This window comes from Oreochromis aureus, linkage group 15, assembly GCF_013358895.1.
Source record: "Oreochromis aureus strain Israel breed Guangdong linkage group 15, ZZ_aureus, whole genome shotgun sequence".
Lineage (NCBI taxonomy): Eukaryota > Metazoa > Chordata > Actinopteri > Cichliformes > Cichlidae > Oreochromis > Oreochromis aureus.
In genome coordinates, this window is record NC_052956.1 from 32,245,616 (window position 1) to 32,267,259 (window position 21,644).

Sequence of the window (21,644 nt, forward strand, 5' to 3'; positions counted from 1 at the left end):
ATGGCTGAAAAATTCCATCAGGCACCCGAGTTCCCTTGGTCTCCACCCCTGGGCAGAGGCTTCATCTCTCCTGCAGTCCCGCACACCTGAAGCTGATTCTGGGTAACCAGGTTGAGGATTTAAGCTCCACACAGACTCTCCTTCACTGCCAGTTCGTCAACGACCTCATGTTGGTATTGGCTCCATGTTTTCATGCTCTTGTTTTTTGTTTTTTTTCCGCTTACCTTGTTGTCCTGTGCCACAGTTCACTTGGACCTTCCTCGCCACTTACATTCAGCTTTAGCTCTTCATGGACTACTGCTCTATTCTGGAAAATACTTTGAACCTCACCTGCCTGCCCTCCAGCCATCTCTCACCACCTCGGATGCAGTGGAACTCAGGTCAGCCAGTCTTTGCCATTACTCACCAGGATTCTTGCCACCTCTCCCTCAAAGCCAAGCTCACCCCAGCTACAAGTGAGCAACATCGTCATACTCACCTTCCCCAACTGTCCTTCGCCTCGCCACCTTCCTAACTCCGCTCTCTTCTCTTCTCAGACGGTCTATCCCCATTCGAAGCATCTCTAGGCTACCAACCACCTCTGTTCCCCACCACTGAGACTCACCTAGTTTCCTGGGTACAACATCATCTCCAGCAGAGTAGATAAATCTGGGAGCAGAATTGAGAAGCTTTGTTCAAAACAGCTGATCAAAATAAGAAATATGCAAAAGGTATGGCTCACTGCTAAGCACTTTCCCTTGAAATCCTTGACTCACAAATTGCTCCATGTTACATTGGTCCCTACGAAGTGGATTCTGTGATCAGCGCCACTGCAGTCAAACTCAAGTTGCCTCCAACACTATGCATCCATCCCACTTTTCATGTCTCACAAATCAAACCTGTTCGGTCCAGTCTATGATGCCCTGTAGTCCACATGTAAAAGTGTCCTTGGACCAGATACTGATGCCGATATTGCTTGGTAAGTGCTTATGAAGAATAAATCAGTTAAATGTGTTCTTTAGTACACAAAACTTTGAGTGTTCAGTTAGAGTAGAAAAGTATATATGCAAAGCATTCGGTTTACCATTCTGGTAGAGATAATGGGAAGGTGACACGCACTAGACATGTATATAATAGGCTAGGCTGACATATCAGTGCCATCTTTTTAAAAAAATATTTGATCTTAGGCCTTTTTCAGCTTTATTGGACAGAGCTGTGAAGAGTGACAGGAAAGCGGAGGGAGAGAGAAAGAAGAAGACATGTGGCAAAGGGCCACTGGTTGGACTTGAACCCAGACTGGCAGCTCTCCGCCATGCGGCATATGATTGTCAGCTCATCCCAGCGAGCTAAAATGGCACCCTATCAGCGTCATCTTTTGGCCAGAAGCTCACAAGTGATATGTTAGTTGTTTTTTTTATTTGTTTTGTTTTTTTGGCTGTCCCGTTTGTCACTGTAGCAATCAGAATTACTGTCTCAAGACCGAGACAAATGCCCAACAAATTTATATTGCCAAGTAGATCATTACCGGTCTGCTTTTTTTTAAAAATCTTGTTTGTTTGCTTGTTTGCTTGTTTGTTTGTAACAGCTACGTTATTACAATAGGAACAGACATGACTGGGGGATAGGAAAGGGAAAGAAGTAGACAAGAGAAGTTCAAGAAAAGGAGAGGGAAAGAAAAACAGGGGGGAAGAGGGACAGTGAGAAAAGACACAAATAATTTGCTAGAAGAAAACAAGCAAAAAGAGAACAACACAGTAGGGATACCACAGCAACAACTTAGATAAGCATAACTAACAGTAAATAATAAATATTATATGCTACTGAGCAGCACACAAGACCGACAACTCAAGATATGTTTAGAGACAGCAGCCAAGGAAGATGGTGTGTGTCTGAGCACACCTGTGTGCACAACTGTGGGCATGAGCGCGCTTGTATTCAAAAGGTTTGTCCATGTAACTGTCTAATAGTAGGTGTGGGAAGTCATAGCCCTGCCCCCCAGGTCATGAAGCAAAGTGATTTGTTAGCTGATATCAGGAGTTTAAATTCAGTCACAGTAAATTTACTTTTCGTGCCCACCTCTGAACTTTGATGTGGAAGAATGCTTCTCAACAAAGGCTGTACAACGACATTTACCCTTCTCATGTCTCAAATTCATAATGCAGAAATTTGATTCTGCATTACATCATAACCTCCTGGTTTTGCTGTTGAGTTTTGCCATGGGAAACACTGAGGCTGGGTTACATCAACCTCTTTGAAATCTAATTCTAGCTATACTTTTGATCAACAACCCTTCCTTTAGCGGTATAGAAAAAGCTTAAAACATGAGGAGGACCACAATGAAATATTGTGTTTTAGCTGGTTTTTGATTTGGCTGCAAAAAGGATACCAAGATGAAAATAAATAACACTGCAACAGTAATTCCCCAAGTGTAGGCTGGGGCTCACCCAGTTGGTCAGTATAATAACAGAAATGAAAAAAATTCAGCTTAAAATTACGTAGAAATGTGTATGTTACATATTAAATAAATGTGTTCATTTATATAGATACTGAATTTAAACTGGTAATATGAGGTGGTTCCTTTGTGATGTTACTCATTACCCTGACCTTAGTTTACTTTACTTGTACTGAAGTTTGTGTCCTAGTGGCAGGTGGATCACACATTGTTTTAACAGTTTGCATATGACTGCGTAGCATTAGCAATTTATAGCCAGGCCAGCATGATATACAGGAACATCTGTGCCGAGTATTGCCTGGAAGTCTTGAGGTCAAAATGGGAGACGCCCCCTAGGGTGGTGGAGAATGACCAAACTAAGATCCTGTGGGACTTCCAGATACAGACAGACAAACTGGTGATGGCTAACCAACCAGACACATGTTGGACAGATGTTGTCATGGTCTGTGAGAGTGTCTGGGGTTTCTCCTCTGCTGGCTGGCCATCCTGGCTCAGCCCTTGGTGCGGGGTTTGCCATCCCCCACCTGCCGTGGCTACCTGCAAGCCATCAATCAGCCGTCCAGTACTTGAGACCTGTGTTGACTTCCAATCAGACAGACCATCTGCTACCCCATAGTGGTAACTTGCCTCTTGCATACTTAAATCTAAGAAATCCTCTTTTGTATAACCTTGTGTCTCCTTGTGTCTCTTGCCACCTCTGTCCAGGATCATTACCCACCATACCTACAGCTGATTCTCGCGTTCTGGATTCCTCTCCCCGCTCACCCGAAAGAGCTCACGGACTAGCTCCTCTGACAACCCTCAGACCCTCCCTCTGCCTGCCCTCCCTGCTATTCACCTCTGGATCACACAGGTCAACTGGATTGACTCACTATTACCCTGTCGGACACTTGCACTGCTTCCCCCTATCCTTCCGGATCCTGGTCTCCCACCGACCACCAAGCAATTTTCCTAATTCTAATCATTACCTTGCAATTCCTCCAGCTCCTTTACTAATCCCTCTCAAACACATTACCACAAAACCCGGACATTAGAACAGTCATTTTCACTACTCAAACTACATTTCTCATTTATATATTGATCAGACTTATATTTCGATTGAGCTTTGATTAAAAATAAACATACTTTATTATTAGTAAATAGAAAAAAGCTCTGTTTTACCACTGATCATTTTTAATTATATAAGGGTGGATATTAAGACCTTCGAACCTCTCTTAGTTATGAGGCTGCCACAGGAGGACTTTAATCTTTTTCTACCCCCTAGTCTCACAACACTATCTTCCTGATGTACTCATGGATTTGTTGTTTCATCCTGGATGATCGTCCTGATACTGACTAGTTCTTGGACTCTGATAAATAAAAAGATAAATACTCAGAGTGAATATACTCTGAATTGATTGTACTTACTGTGATTAGCTGAGATCTGAAACAGGTAACACAGAGTTCCTGATCTCAGAGCTAATCAGCTGAGTTTACTTTAAACTCAGAGTTTGTTGAACAAGCAGGATGCAGGGCCCCATCCTACAAAGCGAGTTCAACATATCCAAGCTATCTTTCCATTGTCTAGATTCATTTACTTAGCGATCATGAAAAGCAGTCACACGACAATGGTTATCAGCTCACTAATTTAACCCAAGGTTAAGGCAAAAATCCCATGCTCCCATCCAGCTACTGTCCAGTCTCAGTCATAAACACAGACTTTAAAGTACTCTGCAAAGCCCTTGCCAGAAGAATAGGAAAAAATGACTCATTTCATAATACATCCTGATCAAGCAGGTTTTATCAATGGTAAACACACAAATAATACACACAGACTAATAAAGACTCTCCTAAATTTTAATAGCACTCTAGCTTTCACACAGTCATACTCACTTTCTACATCTCATTCACTCACGTACACCAACACACGCACCCAACAGGCCATTTTTAACGTGGACAAGTGGGGAGGGGAGCAGGCGATTCTTCTGCGTCTCATAGGGACCTTGATCACAAGGGACGTAGATATTAAAGGTAGGAGATTCCCTTCCCTGCTACCCCCAAGTGGTTGCCACTGTCTCAGCTTTATAGATTTTAAATATTTCTGTATAGTTTTGGAGGGATGAGACTGATTTAGGTGATTTTCAGTGGAAAATCTGTTGAGATTCAGACTTTGAACCTTTAAAATGTTGTTTGACATCATTTAATGACTGAATCTCAATCTCACAGAATTTTAATGAGATTGAATCTCAACACATTTCAACATGAAATGTAATCAGATTACAATCAGACTGTCTGTAGCTGCTTTTAAAATGTCACTCTAAATACATTTAGTTCAGTTTTAGAGTCTTAAAGTCCATTTCCAAGATCCTGCTGTGACAGACATTTTTCCAGAAGAAGAAATGATTGGTTATTGATCACTGTGCGACATACAGTAAATGTTTGCAGTACAAGAAAACTGACAATACAATAGCTGCATTATGTAGACAGAGTGACAGCTTTTACAGATTTTATTCTGAGCTGATAACAAATCTGTAGTCATTGCCCTTACATATTGATGACCAAATAGCTGCTAACCTATCAACTAATGTTCATCTGACATTTCAGTGTTAGCATAGAGTAACGTAAACATGTACAAATTAATTTGCTCTTCTATGCACATTGTGTCATGACCCTGGGTTTTGCACCCAGCGTTTTCTGTTATGGGCCCCGTTACTGGTTTGATATTTTCTGTTTGACGTTGTTGGAGTTTTCAGTTTGGATATCACCATTGCCTAGAGTATGTTTTCATTCGGATGTTGTTATTCCTGTCTTCCTATGTTCCCCATGCCTGCCCTGTGTTTCTTTGATATTTCCCATGTTTAGTCTTCTAAAGCTCAAAACCAGCCACCAGCCTCCCATCTCCTGACCTCCAGGACCCCGAACTCCGGCAGGTCCCTGGAAACCATGAAAACTCCTGTTGGTCTTAACTACACAATAATTATGATTTAAGAATCCTTTCATCTCAATCCAGTATATGGGCTTTGTGTGATCCCTGCCTGCACAACAGCACCCTCCTCTGGCTCACATCCGCCATCATCTGTCAGATTCGGCTATTTTCCGATAACATGCAACATGGTTGCAGCCATACTGTGTTGGAGTTCTTCGTGTTTCAATAAACTCACTGTGTTTAAAGAGTAATGTAACGACTCGTGTTTTTACAACTGATTTTGTCTGCAGGCACTCCTAGATCCTGCATGTTTGTCACATAGCTAACTGCTAGAGTCCACATGGAGTGGTGAATATTAAAATTTGCCACCCACCACAGCCACAGTCTGGGTGTGACAAATAATGCCAAAACAACAATAACTCACAATCAATGACTTTTAACATTTCTCTTTTTATTTGATTTTATTCTTTTCTCCTTTTTTCTTTTGTCATCCAATTGATTGAGAACAATTGTAACTGAAAACAACTTATGAAGTACTGAGAAACATATGTCTCTCTGCTCCTCATCATCTGTGCAGGCTGAGAATATGACAAGAAAGTGTCGAAGGTCAAAAGGTATTCTCCTTTAACAGTGAAAGCTCAGGAATGGATAAATTATTAGCCACATTTTTGGCCTCTTCTGTTTGTGTGACTGAGGATGTAGTTCAGAGATTTCACCAGTAGATGGAAGCATTGTTAAAGGCTTGTCAAATTGGAATTCGAGGTGGGCTGTGCTTCAAATTACAGAGGAAGAACACAGGCAGACAAAAACAAACACACACACACACACAGAAACACACTCACTGACACAGAAACACTCACAAAAAATAAAAATATAAAAAATGAAAAACGTGAAGAAAAAAAACACTATGTCCTTCTTGCAATGCATTATGGGTCCTCATAATGGCACCCTTTTTCACTCAAAATTCAGTTTCTATACCTCCTACACCCCAGCATATGCTATATTGCCCCAAAGGTTTCTTCCAGATCTATGCCATGGTATGCATATCTCAATTTCCAACCTCACAACTGGGATTCATTAAGTGTAGTGATAGTTACAAATATGTAAGAATTGCACCAAACTGATTGAGAAAAAATGTAACTGAAAATAATTTGAGCTATAGACAAACATATTTCTTTCCCTGTTCCTCATCATCTGTCCAGGCTGAGAATATTCAATTCAGTTTAATTTTATTTATATAGCGCCACATCACAACAACAGTCACCTCAAGGTGCTTTATATTGTAAGGTAGATAATACATACAGAGAGAAACCCAACAATCATATGACCCCCTATGAGCAAGCACTTTGGCAACAGTGAGAAGGAAAAATTTTCTTTAAACAAGAAGACACTTCCAGCAGAACCAGGCTCAGGGAGGGGCGGCCATCTGCAGCGACTGGTTGGGGTGAGAGAAGGAAGACAGGATGAAAGACATGCTGTGGAAGAGAGCCAGAGATGAATAACAAGTATGATTCAGTGCAGGGAGGTCTATTATCACATAGTGATTGAGAAAAGTGACTGAAGAAGAAGAAATACTCAATGCATCATGAGCCTACACCTATTGCAGCACAACTAAGGGAGGATTCAGGGTCACCTGATCCAGCCCTAACTATATGCTGTAGCAAAAAGGAAAGTTTGAAGCCTAATCTTAAAAGTAGAGATAGTGTCTGTCTCCCGAATCCAAACTGGAAGCTGGTTCCATATAAGAGGGGCCTGAAAACTGAAGGCTCTCCCTCCCATTCTACTTTTAAAATTCTAGGAACAAGAAGTAAGCCTGCAGTGTGAGAGTGAAGTGCTCTAATAGGGTGATATGGTACTACAAGGTCATTAAGATAAGATGGGGCCTGATTATTTAAGACCTTGTATGTGAGGAGCAGGATTTTGAATTCAATTCTGGATTTAACAGGGAGCCAATGAAGGGAAGCCAATACAGGAGAAATATGCTCTCTCTTTCTAGTCCCTGTCAGTACTCTTGCTGCAGCATTTTGGATTAACTGAAGGCTTTTCATGGAGATTTTAGGACATCCTGATAATAGTGAATTACAGTAGCCCAGCCTAGAAGTAATAAATGCATGAACTAGTTTTTCAGCGTTACTCTGAGACAGGATATTTCTAATTTTAGAGATGTTCCGCAAATGGAAGAAAGCAGTCTTACATATTTGTTTAATATGTGCATTGAAGGACAAATCCTGGTCAAAAATGACTCCAAGGTTCCTCACAGTGTTACTGGAGGCCAATGTAATGCCATCCAGAGTAAGAATCTGGTTAGATACCATATTTCTAAGATTTTCAGGGCTGAGTACAATAACCTCAATTTTATCTGAATTTAGAAGCAGTATAGAGGTCATCTAGGTCTTTATGTCTTTAAGACATTCATGCAGTTTAACTAATTGGTGTGTGTTATCTGGCTTCAAAATTATAAGATAATCGACCTCTGTTGGAGTAGCGTTCAGATAGCTGCTCTGCTCTGTGTTGGTACAGGGCATTGAAGACAATAACAGTGGGTAGATTACATTCTTAAACTCAGTTACAGCACTGTCAGACAGACATCTACTGTGATGAAGTCTACTCCCCACTGCTGTGTAATCAATTATTGTAAATTTAAATGTAATCAGAAAATAATCCAACAAGAGAGGGTTTTCAGGAAACACTGTTAAATGTCCAGTTTCTATGCCATATGTTAAAACAAGATCTAGAGTGTGATTAAAGTGGTGGGTGGGTTCTTTTACATTTTGAGAGAAGCCAATTGAGTCTAATAACAGATTAAATGCTGTGTTGAGGCTGTAATTTTTAGCATCTACATGGATGTTAAAATCACCCACAATAGGAAATCAGACAGAAACTCTGTGTAAGGCCCAGGTGGACGATAGATGATAACAAATAAGACTGGTTTTTGAGTTTTACAGCTGGCTAAGCAGGCTAAGCATCGGGCTTTCAACTGAATTAAAAGTCTGTCTTTGTCTTTGGTTGATTAATAGGCTGGTGTGGAAAACTGCTGCCGCACCGTCCCCTTGGCCTGTGCTTTGAGGTTTCTGATAGTTAGGATGACTCGGGGGTGTTGATTCATTTAAACTAACATAATCATCCTGCTCTAACCAGGTTTCTGTAAAGCAGAGTAAATTAATTTGTTGATCAATTATTAAGTCACGTACTAACAGAGACTTGGAAGAGAGAGACCTAATGTTTAATAAGCAACATTTCACTGTTTTACTCTTTGGTGCAGATGTGGATACTGTATTGCTCTTTTTTGTGTGTTTTTTTTATGTTTAAGTCATTTTTTTGCTGGTTTTTAGTTTGTTTTTTGTCTGTTTGTGAGTTGACACAGTCTCTAAGGGGATGGGGTTTGGGGGATAACACGAGGAGAGAAGCTGCAGAGAGGCAGGTTTCCTCCAGAAAGTTTCCCAATTATCTATAAAGCCCAAATTGTTTTTTGGGCACTACTCAGACAGCCAACAATTTAAGGAGAACATGCGGCTAAACATGTCACTCCTGGTCAGATTGGGGAGGGGACCAGAGCAAACTACAGAGTATGACACTGTTTTGGCAAAGTTAATAAAAGGATTGTGTGAAACTTGTAAACATCTCTGTGTGATCTCTACCAAGACAAAAAGATTGGAGAGACCGGCGTTGTCTTGACAATTTGGTGCCGTGACCCGGATCTTGGTAGCTGATCTCAATATGGACCTTGGCCGAGCGGAAGGGACACTGAGGGTATCACCGGCAGAAAACAAGGTATGCAGAGCCTGTTTTACCGAATCTGCACATTGGAAAATAAGCTAAATTTCACACAAAAGTGTCCTGAACGCAGAAGTCCGTAAATTTAAATAAGAGATGTGTGTGAGATGAGCTGGTTTCTCTAAAAGTGAGGGTTGGAGTCCCGGAAAGCAGGACTTTCTAAATTCCACTGTCCTTGGTTTGGCAACTCTCCTACATAAATGATGTTTCATGTACTTTTTTTATTCAAAAGGTATAACTAATAATAAACACTGTATTTTTGTAAACAGTGCAGCAAATGAAAGTCAAGGATGTAGAGCAGGCTGAGTAATAAGTAGACAGGACCGGCTATCTATAACTGTGGGTTCAGAGGTGACGTGCTCTCAACCATCAAGCACTACACCACAACTTCTAGTGGTGTTGTCCCAAATATAATGGCAAGCACCTTTGCATCATTCACGAAACTAACTCTAACCAGGGAAAAGCCTTTTCTTACCTCACCTTACATCATCTTACTTCTTTCTTACCACTAGCTGCAGTTCCAAAGACTTCTGGAGAGTAATTAAAAGAGCTATTGAGCTACAAAGACAAAGAGCTTGAGACCTATGTCAATCCTTAATAATTAAGGACTGGCATATATTACTTCTCCTCTGGAGCCTCCCTTCACCTGAAGTGGAAAATAAGTCCCAATTAAAGTGGATCCTTAGTCACTGTCTTACTGTCCCTCTGTCCCAGACAAGTACTAGAAAAAGTACTCTGTTGTTTTTAAATGTGCTATACAAATAAATTTTGAATTGAATTGAATTGAAAAAGTGTTTTCTAGTTCTTGAGCTTGCGCTCATTCTGTTTTGCAGGGAATAGAAAATAGTCTGAAGTCTGGCAGGTGCGGATTTGTTTTGCTGTCAGCAACAATGCTTCCTCATAATGAATCTTACCTCATTGCCATTAACTGCGATACTCAATGGATTTTCAAATAGTTTTTTATCTAATATAAAAATTAAATCTAAATTATTTATTGAAGGATGATATCATTTTAATCATTATTAAAAAATTCTAATTTACGCAAATTGTAAAATAATTATAGAAGATTCAACTGAAGGAGTCGTTTACCACAGATATACAATAAGTAGTTCACTGTTGTACTTTGCATAATAAAGTGTTTTGTGGCAACTGTTGTGATTTAGTGCTAAACAGAGTAATTTGAAATGTACAATAACTGTGGAGTGTGTGGATGCGGTGGCGTTTCTATGCACCTCTGCCATTTCTTTCTGTCTCTCTCCACTTTTCTTTCTCTCACTCGCTCTGTCTCAGCGTGGTGTATTTGTGTGCATATCCGTTAACTACGCCTTACGCCTGCAGGGACGGGAAACTTCTGGGATTTCTGCCCTCCTCCTGGGCACACCTAAAGTAATCAAGCTCACCTATTTGTCAATTGCTGATCAGCTGGCTCCTACTTAAGCTGGGAACAAACCTTCAGTCTTTGCCTGAGCGTTGTACGAACTACTATTAGTGAAACCATCTTCAATCTATAAGTCTGTGTCTCTGTTACCTTGAAGATTACAAACTTGTCATCTCATCTGTGCAAAAGCCCTGGCGTTTTCCCTGTGAGAGTGATTGGTCATAGAAAGCTGGATGAGATTCTATTCCTGTGTCAAATGTTATCTGGGCTCTGGATACTGTAGCTCATCTGAAAAAGTAAACCTCAAATCAAAAATAATTGACTACCTGCTTTAACTCTTTAACACTTAGATTAAAGCAGATAACTCTTAAGCTGGAAAGAAAATGGCAACATCATCATCATTTAGCCTGGGAAAACAGTTTGCTGCTTTATATTAAAAAAAAAGCTCTCAATAAAGCTAGAACATCTTATTATTCAGCACTGATTAAAGAAAATAAGAACCCTAGGTTAACAAAAAGTCAGAGCTCTGTTGAGCCAACCATTCCTTTAATGTTAATTACTAATGCCTTCATAAATTTCTTTCCAAATGAAGCTAACCATTAGAGGAAAACGTTACAACCATCTCATAGATGTGGCATTATCTACAGCTACTTTCAGTACCATTGATATCTATTTAGAGGCTTTTTCTCCAATTGATCTTTCTGAGTTAACTTCAGTAATGACTTCCTCCAAACCATCAATGTGTCTTTTAGACCCTATTCCTACAAGACTCCTAAAAGAAGTCCTACCATTAATGTTTCAATCTTAAATATAATTAACCTATCTCAATTAACCAGCTATGTACCACAGGCCTTCAAGCTGGCAGTATTTAAACCGTTACTAGACCGAGCGGTCTTAGCTAATTATAGGCAAATCTCTAACCTTCCTTTTATCTCCAAAATTCTTGAAAGACTGAGTAGTTGTCAGACAGCTAAGTGATCATCTCCAGAGAAATGATCAAAAATCAGAATAAGACAGTAAATGGAGAAATTCTTCTCATGCTTCTGTGTTGATTTTTTAAAATTGCTATTACACTTTTGTCACAAAGCCCAACATTTCTGCATTTCTGGATTTGTTAATAACGTATGTAGTTAAGTGGCATTGTGCTGAATTCAGTAAAAAGTATGTTGTCTGAGCTAACATCCATCATGGACAACACCTCCGACCCCCTGCATGAGACTGTACGAGCACTGAGCAGCTCGTTCAGCAGTAGACTTTTTAACCCACAGTGCAGGAAGGAGCGCTACCGCAGGTCATTCTTACCAGCAGCTGTCAGACTCTATAATGCAGCTTAACATTCTTTTGGTCTTCTTACTCACCAGCTTGTTTGTTTACTGTACATTTTATACACAGCTCTGTAGATTTGATACATAACCCTGTACATTTTATACATATCTCCGTACAATTTTTCAATTTTTCTATACATACTCTGCACATTGTTACCTGTATGTATACGAACTTCGGTTGCTTATGTTTATAGGACCACCTTGTGTCTCCCTTTTATACTTTATTTTCCCTTGCTGTAAGAGCTCTGTAACACCGAAATTTCTCATCCGTGGGATAATAAAGGTTTATTCTATTCTATTCTATTCTATTCTATTCTATTCTATAGAGCTGCGAAAAGTTGTAGATTAGTAAACGTAGAATCAGCACCAAAATGCACTTGAACATAGATGTCAAAGTAACTTGTCTATCCTTTATCCTTCCAAGGATGCAGCCCAGCCCCCGAGTTTGGACACAGCCCTTGTAATCAGCTCACAGCTCAACTGTCAATAAAGTTTGTAAAACATTTTGACGTTTGTACGCTGTGCGCATGCGCCCTCGCTCAGTACTGCAGAGGGCTCCAGCAGCTACAGGAATGTCGGTTATTCCGAACACTGACTCAGTGGGTCCCTGGACTCGAGCTTCTGTTGGGAAAATGGTAGTTTCTGCGCTCTGTGAATGAAACCGTGTAAGGTGCTGAGAATTTATATCACTCGGTTCCCATGGCCTCTTTAACCGTCACTTCGGAGGCTCGGAGCGTCGAGAAGCATCGGAAGTCCTTCTCGCTGCTCTTCTACCGGGCCGTGCGGGACCTAAAGCCGGTCTGGATGTTGGAGGACATGCGGACGATGGAAACTTTTTACTTGGACGAGGACTCTGGCCAGAGGATTTACAGCCCCTCGGAGGCGTTGCTGTACGCTATAGTTCATGACCACCAGGCGTACGCTCAGTACCTCCTCAGCCGATACACGGATGAAGCGCTAGCAAAACCCGGGGAGCGCTTCTGCCCCTGTCCGTCCTCCGCCCCTCACCTCGCTATGGCTGTTCGCTACGACAGACGCTACATTCTCGGCCTCATCTTACAAGAAACCCACCGTATAGCCAGTACCCCGTCCTACACGGACCGAGCCGGGTGTTTTCACATCGAGGATGGAAGAACCCCGTTACATCTGGCTTGCGAGCTTCTGCGTCCCGAGGCGGTCATCTTGCTCCTGGGTAGCGGGGCGTCCCCCTACGCCCGAGACCACAACGGCCTGACCCCGCTGGACATTACTTTGGAAAAGCTCAGAGACTCCACGGTGGTCAGAAGTGGGGAGAAAAGGCGGTGTCTGGACAACCTGCTCTTGTTTATGCCAAAAGTTCGCTTCAAAATGAAGGAAGCTCTGGTTAGAGAATCGGAGCGCTGGAGCAAGGTGCTAGGCGAGGAGACCTACCTGTACCTGTCGGGAAGGAGCCCGGCGCCGTTGGTTCTGAGCGCCATGCAGACTGTTCTGCAGCAGCTGAGCCCTGCCAGCTTTCCGGACAGCCTACTCGAGCTGCCCATTCCCTCCTCCCTCAAACCACCGGGACTGCCTGTGAGCCAGCGGGACAGACAGAGGGTGGTGTAGCATCAGTGACACATGCATGCCCTGTTTGGATACTGCTGTTTTAGCATGCTGTGCGTGAGCATTTGAAGATCCTGTATGGCTATTATAGGCCTGAACAGATAAAACACTAACAGTCAGGGAAAAAATAGACTAAATTAATATGATCTAATGATGCAACATAAGCCACACTGATTCCACGGGAAGGAATAAAAAAGCCATACTCTAGCGTTTCACATTGATTCAGGTGCCATGAATCATTTATTTGTCTATGAAATGTATCTAGTAATGATACTGCAAGTGTATCTATCAAAAGGATGGACAGACACTAATACTGACCTGTGTTACTGATGAATTTAATTTATTAAAATGATGATATTTATCAGCAACATAAAGTAGTCATAAGAAAATGATCAGGTGACTTGAAAACGTTTTGGATCTCTGTCTTTGAATAAATACAAATTTAAGTGACTGTCTTCCTGGGCCTTCATTGACAGAACATGTTTGTTGCTAATGGAAATGAAGAAGGGGATGCATATTGTAAGGAATCTAAGGAGCTTGGAAAGAAAAAGCGTCTCCACTTCTGAAGAAACTGAACTGGAGAAGCTTCGAGAGGTGAAACATCGTCAAGAACCTTAAAGAAGTCCAGCTGCTTTTCTTTCCAAGCTCCTTGTTTCACTATGGCCTGGGTGACTGAGATCCTACACAGACAGTAAGTTAATATAATTATTAACATAACAATGATTATTAAAATTAAAGATTTTAGTAGTATTCAGTTTGAAAGGGTTTTCTGAAACTTCACTTATTTGTTGGTACACAGAAGGTCTGATGCAGTTTGTAGATGAGGAACAAATTCAGCCTAGAAAACAAATATGTATGTACAGTGTACACAAGGATTTGTGTGTATGCATATAGACTAACCAATACTAAAACTGAAGATATTTCCTCCATTTGTATTTTAGCTTAGTGTTCCAAGCTCACAAAATTGTTTCCAATTAAGTTTGTTTTGTTTTGGGTTTTTCTTGGTCTGGTTTTCATTTAATATTTCTATTTCATATTTATAATAACCTTGGTTTTGAACCTGCTGAAGGCTTTTCGGGAGGTTTTACCTGATAATGACGAATTACAATAGGTCACTAGTGGACCACAGTGTGCAAGTTGGTGGTGGGAAGCAACAAAGTAGAAATACTTTATTAGCTTTTGAATAACTTTGGACTTTTGCCCCCAACAGCTGAATATAAACATCTCCTTTCTGGTCATTACATTTTCAGAATAGGCTTGCTTGTTCATTGGGTTTAACACATTTGAGGGTTTTGTTTTTGTTTTTTCCATCTCTGCATGCCTTCAAACATCAGACTTATTTGAACCAAAATGGAAAAGCACCTTCCAATTATCATCACGGGAAACACAAGGTCCTTGGGCAGTGAGATAAATAAGCTTGTTGCTGCAAGTATACTGCAGAACACAGAATACTTTTTGCAGCTCTGTTTGCTATAAACAGAGAGCAGCGTTGTACAGTTGTTTTCATAATCTTGTTTAAAGCCTCAGAAAATTTGAAGATGTATATATAATGCAAAAAAAAGCAATTTACATAATGCACCATTTCCAGCTTTAACTTTGGATCTATCCATTATAAATAATGTTAATGCTTATCCAATTCAAAGCAAATGATGGAAACCAAAGGAGTGCAGGTATAGTGACAGATTGATAGCAGCAGCAAAGTGAAAGATGTATTTTACTATAACTGCTACTAAAAACAGCCAGGGGCTTGAGAGATGATGGTTATTCTTTTTAATCGATTATTGCCATGTTAGTCACTACACAACTGCAGCGCTCGCCTGCCGTCTGCTGGCCAAGGAGCAGTCACAGCAAGCTGGAAATTAGCAGCACTCCCAGTACAGCAATATATTACACCCCCGCTTCTTCAACAGAAACACAGACCAGAGCCCTGATATCAACAAGCAACACAGCAAGTCTTTCAGGTGGCTTCAACGCTATGCCATACTTGGTTGTGTATGGCACTGAAACCTGAACTTGACCAGTGCCCTAAAGTTGTTTTTCTGGCACAGCTGACTGTTCAGTGGACACCTGTAAAGGCATCTGTCCTGTTGAAATATCAGTTAACTGTCCAATTCTCATCACTTATAAAGTGGCAGGACTGTTTTGGAACTGCTGTACTCCTGCAAAGATGCTGGCTGTTGCAACAAAACGTCCCACCTCAGTCCACAGTGTAGGACCTGGGTGCAGCACATTCGCAAACAACAACTGCAGGAGCCCATTTGGCATTGCCCAGATAAGGTTGCATCCTGACTTCATTTCCTGGTGCTAGAGGAAGACAGAGTGTTGTTGCTCTCCTCTTGTCGTAGAACCTTTGCTAGACTTTAGACTTTTCCAGCAGCTCCTTGACCCTGACAGTTTCATGTGCTTTTGGGACAAAGCTTTTTATCTGCAGGCAGCTTGTTTCTTGGTCTCCTACCCATCAGCTTGTCAGGTGACAAGCCAACTGACTCAAGTGGGGTGGTTTACAAGATGGTAGTGAGACCTATGATGTATAAGAGGTTACTGTAGATTACAGTAGATTTTCCGGTATTTACTTTTCTTAAAACATTTTAGTTTTACTCTCCGCATTTTAACACAACTTTATACTTTCTATTTCTTACATTTTCAAAACAGACCTGTTACTTTAGGTTTAATAACTCAGTAAATATCAGCAAACATACAAACTGTTTGTGTACAGTCTGTTGCACTGTGTGTTGCTAGCTAAAGATTCACCTGTTGTATTTCCCAGGGAGATGGACAAAGACGTAAGAGAGACAGGAGAGGAAAAAGAGAGGTTATATTTAAAAGTAGTGACACTTGATAAACTGTAGATTTAAAGTTTACATGTAATGTCATTATTAAGGGGTGGCTGCAGCTCAGGAGGTAGAGCAGGTCATCTGGTTATCTACTCATGTGCATGCCAAATATCCTTGGGCAAGATACTACCCAAGATAGAAAGCATAGAAAAAGTGCTTGCATGAATGGGTGAATAAGGCAATTTGTATAAAATACTCTGAGTGCTCAGGTGCTGTAGAAGTCTATTTACCATTTTGAGTTACATCTGTAAACAATGTTTTAATGAATTATATATTTTCATATTGTGAATTTTCCTGCAAAACAAACTAAGTATACTAATTTTGTGTTGTTGAAATGTTGCATGAAAATGCTCTGTAGTTTTGTACAGGATAAACGGGTTAGTTGGCAGTACTTTGGTGAAATCACAGTAAGACACTATGTGGGACTGGTGCTCACTGGCTGCGGAGAAAGAAGACCCAATTTGAGGTCTAGTTGATCTGTGACGAGAAGCAGGGCAGACCTGCAACAGGTCACTAGTCTGTCACTTTAACTCATAAACATCAATAATTAATTACTTAAATTTATCAAATTGCTCTTTTTTCATGAATTTGTTCAATTATGTGTGAAACCAGATAAAGAGTAAGGTGCATGGACACCACATGCTGTCAGATGAAGAAGTCTATTCTAGCCAAGCAACTTCGACTACAAGCCTCATGCAGCCTTTCACACAGCACTCTTAGGCTATGCTTTTAAGCACTTCATTTTACATTAATGCACACACACTCGCTCTGATGGATGATTTACGGGCAGCTCGGGGTTCAGTATATTGCCAAGGATATTTCAGCATGCAGAATGGAGGATCCAGGGATCAAACCACCAACTTTGTCATTGGTAGACAACGCGGTCTGTCTCCTTAGTTGCTTAGTCTGGAACCCCCTACCTTACAGACCCAATACATGTCCTCAGTGTGTAGGGATCATCATACATTTAGCTCTGAGAATATGTTAAATGATAATGTAGTAAAATATTTTTATTGACCTTATCCAGCCAAGTTACACACACAATATGTGTTGCCAACTTGTTAAATGGTTGGTCTATGAAATTACAGTTACCAATTCTCATTTTTTGTCACAAATCTGTGGCAGTGGATCCTCAACAGGTGACGCAATAGTGGTTGCTGTTTAATTTACTGAACTAACAAATGACATCTGATTTTATTCGAGTGTATTAGGATGAAGGTGAAATTTCAGAAAATATAACTTTACAACTTTACATAGAAAAAGAAAAACATAGCTTTTTTATTCTTGTGAAAAACAAAGAGGAAGCATTTATTTGCTACCTTTTGAATACATATGCACACTTTCTTACATGTACAAGTGTTATTTCATCTTGTTATTCTGATGCTTTCTTTACTGCCTTCCTAAGCATCCTTAATTAAAACAACAACAAAAAATCTTTCTTCTTTGTTTGCCTCAGTTATGCAGCACACAGATCATTGCTGTCATCCATGAAATTGAGCAGGTAAACACAACTGGCTTACTTCCTGCAGCGCACCTTGGATACATGATGTGTGACGCATGCTCACATACAGGCAAAGCATTGCAGAAGTAGGGCACATGCTTCTTATGTACTAATAGAATTGTATTAAATTAATATAGCTCAAGGTTCAGTTAGCATTGCACAAAAATACCTTATAGAAACATTGTCAGGAGTTACTTTTTTACTGTCTTTGAGTGGCCAGACTGCTGAATGTGTACATGGTGCCCCTGTAAGTCAAATACTTTCTTAATGGCAAATACATTTTATGATGATGGCAATTTAGGGTTGTTCTAGTTTTAAACCAGTGGAGGTGGTGCAATCCTAATTTATCTTATTTTATCCATCCATCTTCTTCCATTTATCCGGGGCCAGGTCACAAGCCAGCCAAGCACTTAACTTATTTTAACAAAATTAAATACATTTATTGTAAGCTTAGTCTTTTTATCCTTCCAGGGAAATAAAAACCCTGATAGAATTCTCTAAAGGTAAAATCAGATTTACAACACTAAAACATTTTTTGACAAGGAACCGCATTAATTCGTTTATGTACACATTTCTAAAATAAATGGTCATATTTTATGTATTGCCACTTAGTGTGGTAGCTAGAACATATAAATAAGATGATTTCGCAAGATTTGGAAGGCATAACCCTTCTAGTTCAACTCTTTGAACCTGTTTTTTTAGTGAAGTGGTAAGAAATGAAACGAGTTCCTAAACGTTGATTCTGCTCGTCGCTCATCCAAGTGATGAGTGACTGCAGGTTTCCCCAACCACTTAAAGAGTACATTTGCACAATGACTAAAACTAGCACCACTGGTGAACAATGGGAGGTTGGTTTCTTGCATTAATATGCAAATTGGCGTGGCCATTGATCAACAGCCACTGATCAAAGAACACTGATCAATGGCCATGAGTACCATTCACAGAGAGTTGGGGAATGGCTGCAATCACAGCATTGTAAGATGGTGAAAGATGTACCCTTAGCCCCCCTCCTCGATTCAGAGAAAGTTTTTTCCTTTTCACGTAAATGGCCTCCTTTACTCCCCGCTCAAACCAGCGTTCCTCCTTGTCTAGGATGTACATCCTCATCACTGAAAGAATGTCCACTAGCCTGTAGGTGTGCTTTGTCTCTAGGGGCCACCGTATAAATAGACTGCAGAATACAGAAAATTCTAATTCTGATCTGATCTGTCATCAGCTGCAGCAGATGAATCATCCACAGCTAAAGAAGAAACAGTTATGGATGGTTTAAAATTCAATGTTCTTTATACAGGCACATGTTGTACATAGTATGTGCTTTACATTTTACTGTGATTTACTGGGATATTTGTTACCTGATGTTCTGAGCAGGAGTGGAGAAATGGAATAAAAGGGAGATGTGTTCACTGTTGTCTAATGAAGTGTGTAAGTCTTTAATAATATTTACTTGCTTGGTTATTTTAGGAGTATTTTTCTAAACATGGAAAAAAAAGCATGGGAGAAACTGATTTAAATTTCCCATCTCCCGCTACAGATGATCACTGTGACCTCAGAGGCCAACTGGTCTGCAAAGCTGGAACTGGAGTGAGGGAGAGAGGAGTCATCATCCAGCTTCGAAGAAAACATCCGGGTAAAGTGATGTGGATCAGTGGATGAACCCGTCTCCACTTTCAGGGGAGATACTCTTAGAGAGAGATTGTCTGAGCCATTTTAGCCTTAAATTATAGTACTTTTAAATACAGGAACATTTTTAAGGGCAAAATTAACATCCAACTTTGACCATAATAATAACAACAATAATAATAATAATAATAATGATGATGATGATAATAACAATAATAATAATAATTGCATGAGTGTTTTCAGAACTGTTCCTCAGATGGGCAAGATCTCATTATTGGACTGTCCAACCAGCCAAAGGACTGAGACATGCGACAAAAGAATAGAGCAGCATTCAGTGACCACCACACACGAGCATGTTCCTGCAATATTCAGCATCTGATCCTTGTTCACCTGTGTGCTTCTGCCTTTGGTATGTAGAGTTACCTTAACTATAATTACTTTAAACACATGCCATCCATTTCTATTTACCTGGTTACTTCCTGTCAGTTATTTTAGAAACCATGTGATCATCTGACCCAATACTGTTTCTTCTTGTTTCCCTCCATGTTGAAGTGTCAAATGTCAAAGAGTTGGAAAGGAAACTACACAGGTGTACTGTGATGTTTCACCAACATGTGCCAGACACTGTTCCTGCCTGTCATGGTGACATCACCAGCCCCACCTACCTCAGGACCTCGCCATATCATGTATTGATCATAATGATTATGAATATGACATATTCATAAGCTTTTTTGTGTGTTTTGGCTGTTTTGGGGGGGGTTTGTTTTTTTGTGGGGGGGGCATCATTTGTTACTAATAAAGGTAAAGGTAAAATAAAGACAGTTTACATTCTGTATGTGTTTTCATCTTTACCAGCCACACTCTGACTGCAATTGAGAAAACAAACTTTAGAAATTGTTGACTCAGTGACTTTATCAAATATTTAAGTGGTTCAGGTAGAGCCAGCTTTTGAATTACTATGAACACTTACCATATTGTACCTGTACAACATGTTTTTGTATGAGACAGATTTGTAACAGAGGCCTTGCTCTCAGTAAGTTTGAAGTCATTTCCTTATTTATTTTGTAATTTCTGCTCTTTCTGTATTCTGCTCATTTTGTATGCTGCATTTATGCACTTTCCTCTTTTGTAATTGATGATAATTTATTGAATATACTCAGCTGCTTCCCTTTGTAGCGTCACACATTGCTTTAAGTTTTTCAGTATTCAGTTATTTTTTACTGCTGTTTGAATTCTCTGTATGTTTGACCCTGAAGACTGTTTCATGGGCCGCTTGTCTTTCTGTTTGTAACCACTGCCTGTTTTTGACTAAAGGTTTGGATTTTTGACTTTGAATCTGTCGGGGTGTGTGGGAGAAAACGGCCCAGGCGCAGAATGCAGACAGTGCGGTTTATTTGCAGTGCTCACAAACAACAATTCCAATATGAAAAAAACAGTAGTGCAAGAAGTCCCAGTTAGTGTTCTCCTCCTTGCTCCCGGTGACCGTGCAGTTCCGTTTCCAAAGTGATTATCCAAACTGAGCTTCAGCTCCTAGGAAAAGCGAGGGACAAACACAAGTGAGGAAGCTTCCTAGTCAGCACAATTCCCTTAACACACAGGTGTCAAACTCCAGGCCTCGAGGGCCGGTGTCCTGCAGGTTTTAGATGTGTCCTTGATCCAACAGAGCTGATTTAAATTGCTAAATTACCTCCTCAACATGTCTTGTAATTCTCCAGAGGCCTGGTAATGAACTAATCATTTGATTCAGGTGTGTTGACCCAGGGTGTTATCTAAAACCTGCAGGACACCGGCCCTCGAGGCCTGGAGTTCGACACCCCTGCCTTAACACAAAGCATGCAGTACTACCAGGCTTGGAGTACAATCCAGCGTCGACTGCCGTCTGGACACACCCTTAAATACCTCAGCTCCAAATGTAGGATAATTAGCGTCAACTGGATGGACGATTAGGCACAGGTGTGTCGGCTGCCTAGCGGAGGCGCTTCCGGGTCAGAGGCCATCACACTCTCACTCTCCCGGAGGCGCGGACTTTCAAAATATAGCCGCCAGCGGAGGACGAGGAGAAAGCGGAGAGAAAAAACACTACAAAACCACACAAAAAGCAGGTCGTCCGGGGAAGACCGGTCCCACCGTGACAGCCTCTGCGTGTCCTCGTCCTCTGTGAATGTGTTACACATGTGACCGATTCATTTTAATAATACAGCTTTCCCACAGTGAGTTGCAACAGTATTTATTCACAGCACATTTGAGAAAGATTCAGATTAAAACAGTGATATTAAAGTCAGAATTATACTGACA

The 21,644-nt window shown here is 40.6% G+C and overlaps 1 protein-coding gene and 1 long non-coding RNA gene across 2 annotated transcripts; both read left to right on the forward strand.

Moving 5' to 3' along the window:
• Nucleotides 1-12,367: 12,367 nt before the first annotated feature.
• Nucleotides 12,368-13,911, forward strand: zgc:112001 (uncharacterized protein LOC550384 homolog). The gene has a single exon (XM_031741662.2). The coding sequence runs from the start codon at nucleotides 12,513-12,515 to the stop codon at nucleotides 13,395-13,397; it is 885 nt and encodes a 294-aa protein (XP_031597522.1). The 5' UTR covers nucleotides 12,368-12,512; the 3' UTR covers nucleotides 13,398-13,911.
• Nucleotides 13,912-19,260: 5,349 nt separating this feature from the next.
• LOC120433073 lies at nucleotides 19,261-20,022 on the forward strand. The gene is made up of 3 exons (XR_005608296.1): nucleotides 19,261-19,356; nucleotides 19,593-19,758; nucleotides 19,902-20,022. It is a non-coding gene; the product is annotated as an uncharacterized LOC120433073 (long non-coding RNA).
• The last annotated feature ends 1,622 nt before the right edge of the window (nucleotides 20,023-21,644 follow it).

Bases quoted from the DNA above. Each gene is read 5' to 3' on its own strand.
- zgc:112001 (XM_031741662.2), top strand. From the start codon at position 12,513: ATGGCCTCTTTAACCGTCACTTCGGAGGCTCGGAGCGTCGAGAAGCAT.